Source organism: Pteropus medius, unplaced genomic scaffold (genome assembly GCF_902729225.1).
Source record: "Pteropus medius unplaced genomic scaffold, Ma_sr-lr_union100, whole genome shotgun sequence".
In the NCBI taxonomy this organism is placed as follows: Eukaryota; Metazoa; Chordata; class Mammalia; order Chiroptera; family Pteropodidae; genus Pteropus; species Pteropus medius.
Window position 1 is genome coordinate 9,224,359 of NW_024347790.1, and position 18,955 is coordinate 9,243,313.

Consider the following 18,955-nt stretch of genomic DNA (forward strand, 5'->3'; position numbering starts at 1 on the left):
CTGCATGGGTGTGAAAGTCAGATTACTGAGACTGACACTCCCTCTCTCCAACCCCAACTCCTGGGAGGCACCAGTTCATACTGACATTCTGATTCTCATATACTTCATTTCTGCCCCTAAGATATCCCTTACCTTCCTGTGAGCTCCAGTAAGCATTTAAAAGGCTCTTAAGTCATATTTCACATAACATTTTCAAGTTGTCTATTCCATAAAATTTCCACAATCAAATTATCTCTGTTTGGATGTATTACTCTACAAAAAAAAATTTTTAATGTATAATGCAGTGATAGAACACAAACAGCTACTCATGAGATGTAGCATATCTTTGCATTAGAGGAGCTGAAAAATATGGCCCCATAGGCGAATACACTCTTATAAGAAATAATTGATATTTGATTCTTTGTTAAATAAATGCTGAATACTATGGCATGTAATAAGTCATACATGTAATAAGTTCTCTCTCATGCAACTTCCCGATTTTCTCAACTAAGAAACCATTTCTTAAAGTCAAATTATTGATAATAATTATATATATGTACTTAATACTTATCTTACATATATTGTAGAAGAAAAATAAAACCAACTTCCTTTTAGATGTTAGCAAATATATTAACATCTCATGAAACAGTAGTTTTGTGGAAAACCTTAGAAAAATCTATAGGAAATAATACATTCAAAGGGCATAAGCTTGAGAGACAGATGGATCTGGGCTCTGATGCCAATCTCTATTATTTTTTGGCTGTGGGACATTAGGTGAGTTAATTAAGCTCTCAGAGCTTTCTATTCTTCATTAATAAAAGAAGAGATGAGAGCTATCTTGGCCAAGGATTAAATGAGAAGATGAATTCAGCAAATGCTGAATGAACAGTAGTGGAAAGACAGAAGGAAAAAGGAAAAGAGAGAGGGGAAGGAAAACTTGAAATGTTCAGGAATTCAGGTTGCCAGTTCCCTCACTTCATTAAAGATCAGGAGTATATTGGCCATGCTCTCCAAGTGAATTAGCCTACTGCCAATTTCTAAATAATCTGTGTTATCATTTATTGGTATCATTCATGCAAATTCATTTCATGTCTTCTGGTAAGTTTAATATAACAACAAAGACAAGTCAAATTGCCTAGAGCCCTAAGATGTTTGGAGCCATCTATCCCTCAAGAAGGTCTTTTAGTAAACAGTGGAGGGCATCGAACAATGAGACCCCCTCCTGGGAAAAGAGCTCCTAAAGTGACTTACTAATGCTGATGGCTGTGACAAGAGAAACACTACCTCTGAGTAAACTGAACTTTCAACTTTTTTTTCCCATCAAAAAAAGAAATTTAAGAAAGAATCAGAGCAGGAAGGTCAGAGAGAGTAAAGCTACACAATGCTTTTGACAAGCACCCACAACAATATGCAGAGTCTTGATAGCCTTCCAGAAATTTCTAAAGGAAGAAAAAGAACATTGTAGTGGCCCTTGTTTCTCCTGAGATGTTTTTGAGATGTCTGTTCCCTATGAATTGGTTTGGAGGTATGCAGGAGCACCAAATATCCTCAGAGGAAAATGACCTAATTCTGTTCCCCTTATTTGGTGATGTTTATTAGTTTGGGGTTTTGTTTTGTTTTGTTTTGTTTTTTAATAGGTCTCTGCCTTCTGGAATGTTGAAATTGCTCAAGTAAGGAGAGGGATGGTCAACTCAAGCCTAACCTAAGAACAGCAATTAATTCCTCTCTGGATGAGGACAGTTTATGTGCTATGAGCAGAGAGTTGTTCCTGTCATACTCCAGACTATGAATATGTTTTTTTTCCCATCCATTTCTGAGGATACTTATTTGGGGGAAAAGCTTGCTCTGCGTGAGCAGATAGGCTTTTATGTCAGGTAACTCTCAGGAGATGATCTGTGTCACTTTGGTGAGAGACAAGAGGAAGAACATTTAGTAAGAAGGGAAAGACATCATTCGTGGGTCCTACAGGATTTAAATGTGGGACAAAAGCTAAAATACACAGTGTGTGTGAGAATTGATGAAGGTGGTGAAGATTTAAAGTCTAGTATTGCCTTCCTCCTTCATCAGAACACTGGGTAGGGACCCCCCGCCCCCATCCCTACCACCAGCAAAAATCTGTCAATTTGAAAATATTGTTCTAAATGCAGGATTAATGATCACAATGTTCCAAGAGTTTTACAAATGCAAATGTTTGTTCTGAACTAGTATCATATAAACATGAGTTAATCGTGCTAATAAGTGTTAATGTTTGTTAATAAGTGTTAGAATGTGTGCCTATAAGTTAAAACACAGATAAAATAGAAAAGATGTTTAGAGAAATGGACAGTGAGAGATAGCAGTATTGTTTAATTTGACATGGATTATAATGCTGTTAGTTTCAGCAAGATTGACCATACTGTATACGAATTCCTAGCCAGTTCAATAGACAATAAAAAGAAATAAAAACATACAAATTAGAAAGGAAGAAGTAATACCATCTCTAGTCACAGAAGAAATTATTGTCTTCATAGAAAATCCAAAAGGATCTTCAAAAAACTATTAGAACTAGTTAAGAGTTTTAAAAAGTCATAGTTTTCAATATACAAAATCAATAATATTTCTAAATACTAACAATAAATAATTGGAAATTAAAATTCAAAGAAAAACTTACCAAATATAATAGGACTGAAAAACATTAAATGTTTAAGTATAAACCTCAGAGATATGTCTATCTAACATCTGACTCTTGAAAACTAGAAAACACTGATGTTAAATAAGACCTACATAAGTTGGAAAATACACCTTGTTCATGGAAGACTAAATAATGGTAAGATGTTAATTCTCCCCAAAGTGATCTATAGATTCAAAGCAGTCCCAATAAAAATTCTAACAGGTGATTTTGTAAAAATTAACAACATGATTTTAAAATGTATATAGAAAAGCAAAGAACTAAAATAGTCATGAAAAAGGACAAAGTTATAGGACACATGCTAATGTAAGGAGGGAGCGAGAGAACCAAAATATTAAATCGAGCTACATTTAGAGACTGCAATGTACTGATCAGCCCTGCAGCCAGACCCCGTGGAAACCTACAGAACAAAGGAAGATTTCTACTGGGATTGCTAACAACCTATTTCCCCACACCATGAAGGAAAATAGGAAAACAGAGTCTTTAAGTCCCGCCCTACACAAAATAAACACAATCATTCATTCCCTATGGCTAAAACCATGGGGAATTTAGAATCAAAGGCTGGGGATTGCCAGCACGCATTCTCCTCATAGATTCATTTCTTTTACACTACATACTCTTTCTTTCCCACTGTATACTCATACCATCAAAAGAAAATAGGTAAACAAGGTCTTTAAACTTTAGTCCATAGAAACCAAGAAAGATACATAAACTAGATTCCCGGAACGCTTGGGTCCCTCTCGTTGTCTTTTTCTCTGTCCCTCTTATTGTCTCTGTCCCTCTCTTTGTCACCATCCCTCTCACTGTCATTGTCTCTGTCTTTCTCATTGTCTTTTCTCTCTAGGATCTCTCACTCTTTGTCTCTGAGAGGAGACCACGCTCTGTCTACGGAGTGTTAACCTTTCTCTAATAAACGTTCTTTTTGACTCTAACTTTGGCATGTACTGGGATCCTTTCTGTGCTTAGTCAAGATTCTCTCTCTCTCTCTCTCTATATCTCTCTCTCTCTCTGTCTCTGTCTCTGTCTCTGACTCTGCCTGCCGGTCTGTCTGTCTGTCTCTTTCTCTCTCTCTGTGCAGGGCTTGAGCTCCCCCAGCAACTCGGAGGAATTTGCCCTGTTAAGCATCATCTCTACCTGATTTCCAGACTTACACAGCTACAATAATCAAAACAGTAGAGTACTGACAAAAGGATAAGCACATAGATTAACAGAACTGGATAGAGTGTTCAGAAATAAACCCATACGCACAGAGTCAGTTGATTTTCAGATGATCCTGGAACAATCTGACATTCACGTGCAAGGAAAAGAACCTTGACCTGTACCATACTAATTAACACAATGTGGATCATAGACTTAGATTAAACCCAGAACAATGAAATTTCTCAAAGAAAACAGAGAACCTCTTTGTGACCTTGAATTAGACAAAGATTACTTAGATACACAAAAAGCATGGTCCCACAAAGAAAAAATTGATAAATTGGAGTTTATAAAAATTTTTACATTATGTTTTAGAAAAAATTATGAAAATGAAAAAACCATTGGCTGGAAAATATATTTAAAACACATTCAAAAATATATTCCTTTATCTAGTAAAACATTTATGGCCATATATATAAAGAATTCTCAAAACTCAATAATAAGAAAACAAACAACCTAATTTTAAAAATGAGCAAGATATTTGAACAAACGCTTCATCAGAGAAGCTATGTGGATAGCGAATAACCAAAATAAGTCTGTTCAACATCATTATTCCTTATGGAAATGTAAATTAAAATCATAATGAGATGCCATCACCTATTGGAATGGACAAGATAATGAAAATTTTTAAAAATAAACAACTGGCAATACCAAGCACTGTTAAAACGTGGAGTAACTGGAACCCTCATACACTACAGGCAGGAATGCAGAATATGCAATCGCTTTGGAAAAGAATTTGACAATTTCTTATATATTTCACCATCTGACCTAGGAACCTCAAGAGAAATCAAGACATAAGCACACACAAAAAACTGTGTGTGAATATTTATAGCAGTTTTATTCATAATCACTCCCCAAAGAAAACAAACTATTCATCAGTTGATGAATGAATTTAAAAAGTGTAGTATAACCATATAATGATATCTTACTTGACAATAAGAAGAAATAAACTACTGGTACATGTAACAGTATGGATGAACCTCAAATGAATTTTGCTAACATTTACAGATTTACTAAGACTGCATGGTATATGATTATATGATATTCTGGAGTTTTCTAAAACAGAAAACTTATCGGTGGTTACCAGGGCCTAGGAGTTAGGGGAAGAGTTGACTTCAAAGGAGCACAAGGGTATTTTTTTGTGGTAAGAAAGTGTTCTACATCTTGACTGTGGTGATTTACATGACCACATGCTATTGTCAAAACTCACAGAACTGTAAACTAAAAGAGATGAATTCTCCTGCATGTAAATTATACCTCAATAAACCTGACTTTAATTTTTAAAAAGTTTTTAAAGATTTTTAAAAAGCTGTTTGCTGGGAAAAAAATATAATAAGAATCAGAGCCAAGTAAATGGGGAAAAAATAAGAAGGACAGCTATATAATCCAGGATGAAAGGCACCTGAAGAGAGAACAGATTTTCAAGAGATGCTGAAACCAAAATATTAGGGTTAAGATGTCTGTAAAAGACAATTTCATCTTCGCCTGAGAGGTCATCAGGAAAATACAGAGTATCTTAAGAAATGAGAAATAATTTGCCAGGTACTCTAGAGCTGAGGCAGCTGAGTCACAGAGAAACTGGTAGGCACAATTCTAAAATGCCACCCTCTCCATGCCTGTCCCCTGGTGTACACACCCTGTATAATCTCCTCCACTTGAGTGTGGGTGAGACTTATAAACATCATGGGAATTCGCTCCCACGATTAGGTGACTAGTCAATTGACTTCGTGTTCATCAAAAAAGAGCTTGTCCTGGTGAACCTGACCTAATCAGGTTAGCCTTTAAAAAAAGGGGCTGGGCCCTTGGTAAAGGGAGAGGTCTCCTGCCATGCTAGGAACTGCTTATGGAGGAGTCTGTGAGGCAAAGAGCTGAGTGAGGTCAGCCTCTAGGAGCTGAGAGCATTCCCAGGTTAGAATCCGTGGGAAATGGGAGCTGAATTTTACCAACAACCAGTGATCTTAAAAAAAGGACCCCAAACCTCGGATGAGATCAAGGCCTCGGCTAACACCCTGATTTCAGCCTGGGAAGACTCAGCAGAGAAGCCATGCCTGGACTTCTGACCTAGAGAACCTGTAAGATGACACATGTGTGTTGGTTTAAGCCACTAAGTTTGTGGTGATATGTCACACGGCAACAAAAAACCAATTCAGAGTGAATTAAAATGTGTCCTGCTAGTTTAATTAATGTAGATACTTTCATGGTTTTGACGCCAGTAGCTCTTCACCCAACAGTTCAGCTAGTGTTAATGATTTAATACACTGAATCAAAAAAGCATCACAAAAAGTAACATCACAGAGAGGAAAGAGGAAGACAAACAGGATGACATCTTTGGAGAAAAATCTACCTCAGTTCTGTCCCATGGTAGTCAAGAGAACCCAGCATAGACTGGTGGAGGTTCCCTGGGCTTGTCTGATTGTATTTGATAACTCACTGTCCCTCCTCTACTTCCAGGCTGTGACTGCAGCCACCCAAGTTTAACTCTCTCATCCATGGGCTGGACACCCTCGTGTAGGTCTCCAGGGCCAACAGTGACAATCAGGGCAGAAACATGCCCATGTTCACTGAACTTTCTTAACACTCGTTCTTAACACAATTGCGAGGCTTGGCACCAGGAAACAACCACTCAACCTTATAATCAAAAAAGCAAGCATGAGTCATTCCTGAAGCATCTTTCCATGTATATGAAAAGAGAAATAAGGGTCCTTCCCCGGCCCCCACGGAAGAATACTATTTGAATTACAGATTGCAGTATCTTGCAAATTTAAAAAAATTACCTTTCTTCATTTTCATAACATTACTAGTTCTTTTATTGTACACAGTTGTTCACACTAAATGTCATATAATGAAAATGGAACAAATAATAACTTACCCTGTAACTTTTTAGCCTGATGAAATCAACCTTCATAGAGACAAATCTATCTGAATTTCGACTGATATTCTTAAGGTGTTCTACAAGGTCGGCACAGAACTTGTAACCTCCTTTAAGCACGCACAGGACCATGATGTCGCAGTATCCTATGTCTTTCATGATATCCTTGGCCAGCCGCTCAATTCTGAAAGGAGGAATTGAAAGATAAATTAAAGCCTAACTACTTCTGAGTATTTCTGAGTATCTTCCTTTCTGGAAAATGTGTGATGCACTATGCATATTAGATTATGCAGAGAAATGGGGAGAAGAGCTTGGGAAACAGGAGGATGCCGGTAAAGGAGCTTTGTTAAAGATGGACAGAGAGTGTTCAAAACGTGCATCTGACAACCACATCATCAACAGTACATTTTTGCTCCTCTGTGTCACAAAGATGATTAAGGTGTAAAATATAAAGTCAGAGATCACGAATGCTATTATTTTATCACTACAGAGCCGAGTTGTTCACCTTAAGGCTATGACGGTATTCGCTGATATCACGCTCACTTTATAGCAGAGAAAAAGGAAATGAAGAATGATTCACCCACTTTACAACATTCGAGGAGACTGGAGGAAAAGTCAAGCCCATAGTAACTATCAAAAGAATAACATTTGCCTTACATTTGACAAAGATAGCACACAACCTCTGCGAAAGGTACCTTAGAGTACGTCTCCAGCAGGCACCATTTCCACGGCACACAACACGAACGATGCCTGTGGAGTTCTGCACCAAGGCAGCCTTGGGCTGGAACCCAACACCTAACCTGGAACCGTCATTGTATTTTTTTCTAATTGTTTCATGTCTTTAAGTCCATTGTCCATACACCTATACAACATTAAAATCCTGAATGGAGGCAAGATCTAAGGTACATTTTAAAAAAATTCCACTGGCATCTTAAACAGAATTAGATTTAAAATAGATAAACTGAATGATCTATATCTACATCGATATTGATATAGATATAGATATAATATATACACACACATATATAAAAACATTGCTACATATGATCTACATATATAATATATAATTAAATAATATATTTATACATTATGTTTTTGATGCCTCTCTTTTGTTTTTATTTTATTTAAAAAATTCAAAAAATTTTTAATCAATTAAAAAATGTTCTTTAATTATAGTTGACATACAACATTATATTAGTTTCAGGTGTACAACATAGTGATTAGACATTTATGGAACTTATGAAGCGATCACCCAGTAAGTCTAGTACCCATCTGACACCACATAGTTATTACAATATTATTGACTATACTCCCTATGCTGTACTTAACATCCCTGTGACTGTTTTTATAACTGGCAATTTGTACTTCTTAATCCCTTCATCTTTTTTACCCTATTATATATATGTGTGTACATATTATATCTATATCTATATAAGCAACCATGGCTTCAGGCAATGTTTCTCAAAATAGGATCATCAAAAACTGTACATCAGTATGCCAGATATTCCATAAAAAAGAAGCATTCGTTCCCAGCATGATGGAGTAAGGAGATTAACATATTCTCTCCATAGACAGCAAGAATAAAGCTGGTCAAGACTGTTCAAAACTACAATTTCAGCACTCTGAAAATCAACCAAAAGTATACAACAAACGGAATCATTTGTTCATGAAAACGCTGAACACTGGGTACAAACGGCTCGAGTCTGTGGCATTCCTGCCCAAGAATGGCCCCACTGTCCCCCTCCCACCTCTACCCAGCTCCAGCTCTGTTGCTCAACCAGGTAGTTCGGCCAGGGCGGGGCATTGCCAGAGGGAGCCCACCTGACTGCAAGCACTGTCAGCCTATATAGCCATCCTGGGAGCGTGAAAACAGGGAGGCCAGTGGCTCCATTTTCCTGTGTTCACAGACCTGTTTGAGCAACTAACTGGTTAGACCAGTCCGAGATTTGATAGGGAATTCCGAGAGGTTAGAGTCATAGGAGAGGGCTAGACGACAGATTCCCCACATGTCCGAAACTGACCAGAAGTTATGTGTATGCACAGCAGAGACCAGAGGGGGCCTGAGCCACCCACACGTCTCCGGATGATGGAGTCTGTAAGCAGGTACAGGGGAGACACAAGAAATCCCAGTGGAATGTAAACGCCAAGGAAGACTTGGAAAAGTCTGGAAACTTGAATGTGCCTGCAAACCCCCACACACGTTCATCAGCAGAGTGGACGCCTTACTGGCTCGAGGTGTCTGAGTACAATCTCTAACCAATCTTAGGCTGAACACTAAGCTATTGAGACACAGGGGTGAACCCTAGTAAGTGAGGCTTAAAAATGAAAAGAAGAAAAATAACCCGCACATCATCAGAGACCACACATTATGGGAGAGACATATTTCAGAGTGGAAGACAAAAAAAAAATAGAACGAAATGAAAAACAAGGGCAATGCATAGGAAATATATACAAATATGATAGATATTAAACCAACTATATCAATAATCACTTTAAATGTGAATGATCTAAATACACCAATTAAAAGGCTGAGACTATCAGAATGAATTAAAAAACACCTTAATGTATGTTGTCTACAAGAAGTACAATTTAAATATAAAGACACAATATTAACAGTAAAAGGAGGAAGAAAGATGTACCATGCTAACATTAATCAAAAGCTGGGGTAATTTCAGACATAGCAGACTCCAGAGCAAGGAACTTAGCATGAATATAAAAGGGCATTACATAATAAGTCAATTCTCCAAGAAGACATAACAATCCTTAATGTGCAAGCACCTAACAACATAGTGTCAAAACAAGGAGAGATAGATGAATCCACTACTGCAGCTGCAGGCTTCAAAACCCCTCTCTCAGTAACTGACAGACCCAATAGGCAGGAAACTAGGAAGGATATAGTTGAAATGAACAATACCATAAGCCAACTGGATTAATTGATGTTTCTAGAATACTCCATTCAACTTTCTTCTCAAAAGACATCAAAAAAAAAATGAAAAGATAAGCCACAGACTGGGGAAAAATACTTGCAAATGGTATATCTGATAAAGTACTTGCATCTAGAATATATAAAGAACACTTACGACTCTATACAATGACAAACAACCCAACTGAAAAACTGGCAAAAAGACTTAAATAGACATCTCTCCTAAGAAGACATATAATAGCTAATAAGCACATTAATCATAAGGAAAATGCAAATTAAAACCATAATAAGATACTCTTACATATCCATTAGCATGGCTATAATCAGATGGACAGACAATACTAAATGTTGGCAAGTATATGGAGAAACTGGAAACTTCATACACTGCTGGTGGAAATGGAAAATGGCACGGCCACTTTGGAAAATAATTGGCAGTTTCTTAAACTTATCATAAAAGCTAGTATTTCACTTCAAGGTGTACATCCAAGAGAAATGAAAAGAGATGTCTACACAAAGAATGTTTATAAAAGCATTATTTATAACAGCCAAAAACTAGAAATCTGAATGTCCATCAATTGGTGAGTCGGCAAATATTGCATGATTTAATTTACATGAAATGTCCAGAAAAGACCAATTTATACAGAAAGAAATCAGAATAGTGACTGCCTGATACTGAGGGTAGCAGGAGAGGTTGAAAGCAAACAAACTTTGGGGGATGATAGGAATATTGTAAAATGATGGTGGTAATGGTTGCCCAACCATAAAATTTACTAAAAACCATTGAATCATTTACCTACAATGGATGAATTTTATAGTATGTAAATTATATCTTAATAAATTCATTTTAAAGGTGGATGGGCATTCCTGAGACCCTCCCAGGACCATTGAATCAGAATTTTGGACAGAAAGCTTTAGAATGTGTATTTTAACAAGCTCACTGGGTGGTTCTCTTCCACAGGAAATTGGCTTCGGGTAACCTTATCAGGATTCAATTAATTTAAGTCATAAAACACAGGTGAGAAAAGGAGGAATTTGCGTAAATGTGGGAGTTCCCAAACTGTTGTTAAGGGAAAACCCTTCTGAGAGTTATTAAGAGGTGAACTGAGTACAAAGACTCCCACAAAATTTGGTGTAATTATTCAAATCGATCAGGTTTCTTTCCCTTTTTTTTTTCCTTCAGGATTTCCGTATGTTTAATATGAATCATCAACAGGGAGATTTAACAATTTGGGAGATGCAAAATTTCCAAAGTTTATTTGCTCACAAAACAATTTTCTCCCTTTGAGGATCAGAATTTATATTCCATAGAAAGCCATAGGCCATGAGAAACCCCAAACTAGACCTTATGTTAATAATATACTATAATTTGAGAGAACACACAGTATGTACATCTTATCCAATGGAAAATTTTAGAATTTGAGTGAAAGAATGACGTTTCTTTTTTGCTTACGGATAGAAAATGATGGAAAGGTAATATACGGGGAACTGTGAACACCTAGTGTTTTCAAACTTTCTTTTGGCTGAGGACCTATTTCATAAAGTTAAATTTTAACTCAATGATATAACATAGAAAAAAAATAGAAGCAGAAGTACTATGGTTTAAAGAACGGGGGGAGGAGGAGCCCCGAAGTCTCCATTTGCTCCTACTCGCCAGTGCCTCGCCGACCTCCCCAACCCTGATTTCTGATTCAGAAGAATCTCTCTGGTTCCTGGGAAGGCACTGTGAAATGCACAAAGCTTGCTTTCCATATAAATGTGAAGGCTTAAGTATTTGACCTTTGTGCAGAAAATAGAGGTACGTGGAAAGGTAACAGTCTGAGCATGAAGGCTGTTTTGTGAGAGGGGCATGACCTCTAAATCCTGACACTTGTGCTGGTCTGAACTGGAGGGGACTCTCTAAAAATCAAGGGACAAGTGGGGGATAACTTAGGGGCTTAGATGAACAGGAGAGGAAATGTTAGCTTTCAAAAAGCTGCTCAGCTAGGAAGCAGCTGGAGTATATCTATGTAGCTGGGTCAGAAAGAACTAGAAATTGTATTCTAGAAATAGTTCTGCGCAGATCTTTTCAAGCCGCAAAACTTTACCACTGGCTGGAAAATATAATTGTGCTGACTGGTTGACCTCTGATACATTACTTGCTCTGAAATAACTGCAAGCTGCAGGAAAAGCCAGGGCTTTAGAGGTGTGTCCTATGAAGGCAAAGGTCACCTCTTAACTCAAGAGTCTCTGAAAAAATGTGAGACAAAGGTCCTCTGATGAGAAGCAATGCCTTACCATCTCCCATTTGGACAGGACATTGGCTGTTATTTATAATGTAATACCTTATGTATGTATATTCTTTTTACCTCTTCCCTTGGATAAATGTCCAGGTAAACAGTGCACTTAAAGCACAGATTCTTTTGATCTCATATTCTCTGTCCCAGAAAAGTTCCACCCGTCACTATATAAAAGTGACTCAGGAATAGGGTCCTACAGTATATGACATGATTCACACGAGAGAGAGAGCCAACAGGCCCAAGACCGATGCAGGCTGCAACACTCACCTGTCCACAATGATGCCGTGAGGTATGAGGACATATTCCAAATCTCCATAATAGTGCTGCGGGTACGTGAATAAATTCAAGTCATATCCTGGCCAATTATCCATAATCTGTAAATCAGATTATTTTGGTTATGGTATTTTCCACTGGAAATTCATTTTTAAAACATCAAAAAAAAGAGTTATCTTTTGAAAAACAGAATATTAAAACCAGAGAATAGGTCTGATGATCAATATGACATTAATTTATATTCTGTCAACCTCCGAAAAGCTCAGTGGGACAAAGTAATTTGTTTCATATAACCTGACAAAGGACCTAGTGCTGAAGTGAGAGCATGTACTTCATTCCCAAAACTTGACAGTATGCGATAAAAATACAAACTCAGTGTCTTACAGCTAACCTGATGGTATTGTTTGTAAGAGTGTATATGTGTAAATATAGAATTTCTATCTAAATTATAGACATTATGAAGATATATCAGTAACATTATATTTGTAGTTATGCTAATGTAGACAGTATCATCATACATCACTATGCTGTCTTATATATACTATTACATTTCTATGCATTGCAAATGCCTCCTGTTAAAAGTCCACGTCTCCGGGAATTAGTGCAGACCCACACTTCTAAGTCATCTCGTCCTCCTGGTAAAGTCTGCTGAAGGATGTCCTGTGGTGGGAACTAAAAGCAGTCTTACTGGGAAACTGTTGCTCCAGAAAATTGGCCTATTCAGGCTGTTAGCAAGTCTTCCTCTTGCTTAGGATGGGATGTGCATGTTTTATGGTTAAAATAGTAAAGAGTGGGAGAGGAAATGAAGGTGGAGGTCTTACTTTGACTTTCAGATCGCCAAGAAAGGTGCCACACAAAAGTGTTACTCACTCTCGAAGCACACCGTGGCTGCATTGCCGGGTCCAGCTCTTTACTCCTGCACGCTCTGTCAGACTGCTCTGTCAAGCTTTAAGCTTTCGAGGCCTTTCACAATGCAGTCTTATCCTAATTTTCTAGCCCAATTTCCTACACTATCTCCTTCCCATGCTCAGTTTGGTCTTCAGTCAAGTCACGATCCTTCCGAGCTGCGTTCTTTTTGTTCATCTGTCTGTCTTGCATCTACAACTTCCCCCAGTTCTGTATCCTAAGCTCAGCTCCCTTTTCAGAAGCTCAAGTCAGGCCCCACTCTTTCTGGAGGCCTGTTCCCACCCTCTGATCTCTCTCAAACTCCTGGTGCCCCTCACACCTATCTGTTCAGTCAAAGGCTTCTCTTCAGGCTCCTTGAGAAGACTCCTGCCCCTTCCTGCCCCTGGCTCGCTCAGTCTGGTTAGGTTGTATTGTCTTAGAATCCAGCTGAACTTCATTTAATGCTGGGACATTCCATTTTCCTCCCCTGGGACTCTTTTGCTTGGGTTTTGAAAGGGCATCTAGCCCCCACCTGCTCCCATCCAAGTTCTGGGTTCTAGAATGCCAGCCAAACGAAACTTGTGATATCTCCCTCCCAAATTAATCCTTCCCTCTCGGTAAAGGACAATTCATTTTCCTGGTTATTCAGTTCAAAACTTCAGAGTTATCGTAGACTCTCATTTTTTCATCCCTTCCATGCAACCTATTAGCAAATCTTATCAATTCCTTTAAAAACATAACTAAGGACCCCCTCTTAATATCCCCACTGCCTCCCCTCCCCATCTGTGCCATCTTGGTGCACTCATCCCCGCCCCACACGGCAGCTGAAGGGCTCCTTTAAAACGGTGCGTCATATCATAGCAGTCTTCTGCTCACATTTTTTCAAGGGCTTCCCATTTCACTGAGTACGATCCAGAGTCTTCACATGGCTTCCCTCTGACTTGTCCCCCGGCCGTCTCTTCCTCTCTCCCTATGCTTCAGCTACTGTCCTCCTTGCTGATCCTCCAACGTACCAAGGATGCTTCTGCCTCAAGAGCGTTGCACCTGCCATTTCTTTTGCCTATAATACTCTTCCACTAGATGCCCACATGGCTTACCCTTCATTTCCTTTAAGTCTCCATTCAGATGTCACCTCTACAGAGAGGCCTTCCCTGACCACCTATCTCAAATAGCACCCACCTCCTTCCCACTCATCCTTGTGTTCCCCTCACCCAGCTTTACTTTCCTTCACAGCATGTATTCCCATTGGATGTGACATGTGGGGTGTGTGTGCTTCTTTTGTCTTGTTTCCTCCCACTGGAATATTAGCTCCTCTGGCAGAAACTTTGTCGGTCTTATTCATTATTGAATCCCCAGTACCCGGGACATTGACCTGGAATGTGGTAAGTGTTCGAAATTGTTAAATGAGTGAATGAATAACACAGTCTCCGCCCGCAGATACTACCTGAACTCCAGCCTCAATCCTCAGTTTGTCTTCTTGTAATAAAGAACAGCACTGTTCAAGGCTCTGGAAATTCATATTGACTGTGAGCAGACTGATAGCCAAAGGTGCATGTCATCTGCATATTTGAAGAGTATCACATTTGCCCTGCCTCTACCAACAAATTGGCTGGGTGTAACTGTTGAGTTTACACAGAGCAACTCTGGCTTCCACCCCTGAGAACTCCTCGGGCCTGCTATAACCATCAATACCACAGCGGCTGGTCAGAGCCTGAACCACCAGCTGTACGTGAGCAGCTTCCAGATCTGCTGGCAGGCCAAGGTTAGACCAGATGAGAACCCTGACCAGCACCAGGGAGACCATCCAAGTGCATAGCACTTTCTGGCTCCCCTTCCAGACCACACACACTACCCACTCTACTTCCGGGAGTGCTTCCAGGTGGTGGCATCCTTAACTAATGGTCTTCTCAGCCCATTCTTCCCACCATGCAAGTCCTTTACTGCCCTCTGCTCTGGCTAAATCTCAGAGACTACTCTCCACATTCTACAGCTCGGCTCTGACGCAGGCTGCGATGTTAGGGAAATTATTTACCCTTTATGAGACCCAGTTTCCCCCTCCTTTAAATAAGACACGTTAAAACCTACGGACGGGGTAGTTATGAGGACTAAGACTGGAACAAATAATGTACTTAGAGTTCCTAGTACATTTTTCTGGTGTTTAATAAGTGCTTAATAAACGACGCCCCATAAAGAAAAGAATGATAAGTGACAAATAAAACCAACTTATAGATAAAAGCTGTAGTGGTAACCTGGAGCTGAGAGGCAGACAGAGAAATGTAAAGTGCAGTCAATGCCTGCCCCATACAGTTACTGTGAGGATTAAATACAACAGATAATGGATATAATACTCTTCTATCCACACCTAGTCTGTAGTGCTTATGCAATATATTAACCATTTAGATGTCCTGAAACATCGATAGTTTACTTACAAATTCTATGCTCTGATTAATTTAAAGGGCCTCAAACCTACCTGCAAAGTCTTATTACTCTAGTTAAAGTTGTAAATTTAAAAGTAGAAGAAATGTATCTCTCTAAAACTAGTCTATAATCCAAAATTGGCCTTATTTTCAACGAGCATGACATAGCGTTTTCCTTGTTGAGAGAAAAGACCACTGGAGATAAAGGAACTACTCGTTTACCCTTTGTTATCCTTAACGGTGCATGCAAATTGCATTGTAAATAAGTCCTAAACCCGAAGGAATGGAGGCCACTATGAACTGCAGATAACTGTGTTATTAATCTGCTTTTCAAAAAAATCAAAATGAGAAGTCTTTAAATAGTTTCAGTATCACAGATAACATGCTCTAAGTTTATTCAGAACAATGCTTTCTCTGTTCAAAGACGCAAAACATGGCTAAGCTGGGGAAGTGACAAACACATTAGCAGAGCCATTTTAGACATCAAATCCCAAAACTCTTTCTGATTCTTTTTCTCATCTGAAGATATGTCGAAAGCCTTCTTTCTAAGGTATTAAAAGTAATTTTTTGCTTAGAATAGTTCTTGCCTTATTTTTTCAAGTGGTTTCCCCCAGGGAGAGACATAGTTTAGAAACACATATAAAAAGTGAATCTCTGCTCTCTCTGCAGGGAGGTCCCACTCTGGGCTCCACTCTCTATTTCAGGCAGTGACCACGGCTGCTGCCAATTTCAGGGTCAAGGCTACCCCTCCACCAACAGAGAGGTAGGGAGTCTCACCCCTCAGCCGTTGCCAAGAATCCCATTCGTGAACGTCAGCACCTTGAACTCACTCTGAGTTTGCCTTACCTGCCTATATCCAACTTAAGTTAATCTAATTATCCTGAGTTCTACTGGAGAAAATGACATAAATGCGGAAACTATCTCCATTATACATTGATTATTTCCTACCTTGATGGGCCCTCTCGCTACCTCCCTGCATCTTTTAGAAAATTACCTTGCTTCCGAGGGCTTCTTTTAACACAGATAGATTGGGCTGTTTACACTATTCCATCGTTTTGCCTTTTAGACTTTAACAATCTACCTATCTTATTAGTCATACAAATGTACCTCATTTCTTTTTAAGAGTCTCTATTTTTAAATAGGAGTGCTGTATTTTAGCCACTCTACAGATGGGAGGGCTTTTTTTTTTTTCACGGACGGCTCTGTAATTGTTAAATACAATGCTACTTTTCCATCCTGGTCCTACGAGCTATTTCTGCAGCATCTGACACTCTTGATGTCACTCTTAGTCCCCTCATCCCCATCCACAAAGCTCCATTCCCTGGGTACCTCCCACCCTTCCTGATCTCTCCTGCTTTGCTACTCATTCTTGGTCTCTTTATCTGGCTTCTCCTGGACACAGTGCCTCTTACATTTGGGACTTTCTGGATTTCTAACCTTAACAGCACGTTTAAATTTTTTCCATTTCACTGGGCATCCCTATCCACGCCCAAGCACCAAGTATTTTTCTATTTGCTGGTGATTTCCAAATTTATTCCAAATATGAATTTCAAATGTGAATTTCAAGTTGTCTACTGTGCATCTTGCATGTGCATCCTACAGGCTCTACGTGCTCAATCCATCCAGAATTGAACTTATTTCCCTTTTTACATTTTCATCTCCCTCCCCTTTCCCCCATGCCCAGGCCTGACCAGCCTCTTCATGACAACTGGAGTGATATTTTTTAAAAGCATAAATTGGGTGTAATAATTTCTTCTCAGGATGTAACGATTTCTTTGTACTTGGTATGTGCTGTCATGGATTACTCTGATTCTTGGTGGCTACCTCCTGCTTACCCTTCAGATCTTAGCTCACATGTTATAGAAAAGAGGCCACCCTGATCACCCCAGTCTTCTTCCGGGACATAGAGATGGGTACCCTCTGGCTGACTCCTCCTCTTTGTTCTCCTCCTTCCTTCTCATTACACATCTGAAATTATCATCTTTATTTGCTTTCACGCTGCCTGACTATATCCCTTCTCTAGAACGTAAGCTCCATGAAGACAGAGCTTTGTCTTGTTCCCTGCTGTATACCTAGTGCCTAGAACACCGCCTGGAACCCAGCAAAACCGCCAAGGTGTGTGGAATGATTAAATAAATGAACTCCTGTTCCTTTAAGAAGGAAAAGCCCTGCTGTTAAATTTTACTGAGAAACACATTTCGACTTGAACCGTTCCATTTGAATGATTAGTGTTTCCTTCTCTAACTCATTTACCATGCAGTCCATTCATAATCACAGATTATCTGTGATTTACAGGCTTATTTCTGAAAAAAAGAATCTTAATGTAGTACTATAGCCCCACCTGCCACCCTCACCACTGTTTTACATTAAACTCGACACAGTAACAACCCCACCTTCTATGGAACCCATTCTCTATGGGAGCGGGGAAGTGAAGCTGCTGGCCACAGGGCAAGATCCAATTTAATTCCAGGACACAGAGATGGGTATCCTCTGGCTGACTCCACGAAGGGCTGCTAGGGATACGTACAGAGGCTCTGGTCTGGGAACCCATCATCCCACATCCTCCCCACCGGACACACCACTAGATATTTACATGCATCCTCTCCAGTTTGCTAAAAGGGCCTCCCTCTCGTGCTGTGTCCCTTTTCCAGACGAGGAAACTGACGCTGGGGAGGCACTAGCTTATCTCGAGCTTAGGCAGAGACCCCAGAGACAGGGTCTCAAAGCTTAAACTCTGTCCCCTTGAGCTACTTCATTTCCTAGCTGCCTTCGAGAATCCTCAGCATTCTCTTGGAAAACAAAACATGAGGCCCGCGCTGGAGAACTCAAGAGCAAACACAAAGGAAAGGGTAGCCCGCGGGGGTCTTCACAGACCCGCCCCGCTCCCAGGGGTGACTCCTGGCGGCCGGCAGGAGTGGGGACCCCCCAAGAGTAGCCCGCGGGGGTCTTCACAGACCCGCCCCGCTCCCAGGGGTGACTCCTGGCGGCGGGCAGGAGTGGGGACCGAGCCCCTCACAGGCTTAACACTGGAGTAGCGGACTCCCAGCCCGGAGGGGCGGGGAGCCGAGCGTGGACACTGAGAACGCGGGGTGAAGGGATGTGAAGTGCTTGGTTAGGTTATGCGCGGGCGCGGGGAGGGGAGGGCTGGGTTTGAGGGTGGAAGCGATCCCCGCGGGCAGGGAAGAACAAAGCAGTGGCCGGCCCGCGCTCACCCGAATGCACTTCAGGCGTTGAATCTAAGATGAGGGCGGCCCGAAGGGAGGGGAGGGGAGAGCGCGGGGGGCGCACGGCTCAGTCCGAAATCAATCGGGAGTTTGCATTTACCACTATGCCTCGCCCGTAGTCTGGCGCCTCCTCACTGCTCCCGGCCATGTTTCTCCCGGGGAAAGCGGGAAGGGAAGAAGGGCGCGGGAAGGATCTGGGAGGGGGACTGGGTGGGAGGATGAGGGCTGGGGCAGGGGCAGGGGC

At 40.3% G+C, this 18,955-nt stretch overlaps 1 protein-coding gene across 5 annotated transcripts in view; it reads right to left on the bottom strand.

Moving 5' to 3' along the window:
- PRTFDC1 (phosphoribosyl transferase domain containing 1) overlaps positions 1 to 18,934 on the bottom strand; it is an 81,484-nt gene extending 62,550 nt beyond the window's left edge. For 2 of the 5 annotated variants that reach the window (XR_005656046.1, XM_039877577.1), the window contains exons 1-3: positions 18,812 to 18,859; positions 12,180 to 12,286; positions 6,714 to 6,897 (exon numbers count right to left, since the gene is read on the bottom strand). Coding sequence is in view for 4 of the 5 variants with exons in the window: in XM_039877577.1 (XP_039733511.1) it covers positions 6,714 to 6,897; positions 12,180 to 12,286; positions 18,812 to 18,859 (339 nt within the window). In the remaining variant the exon portion in view is untranslated. Of the gene's footprint in view, positions 1 to 6,713; positions 6,898 to 12,179; positions 12,287 to 18,699 lie in introns of all 5 variants that reach the window. The other 3 variants (XM_039877576.1, XM_039877574.1, XM_039877575.1) reach the window with 3 other exon arrangements.
- Positions 18,935 to 18,955: the final 21 nt, after the last annotated feature.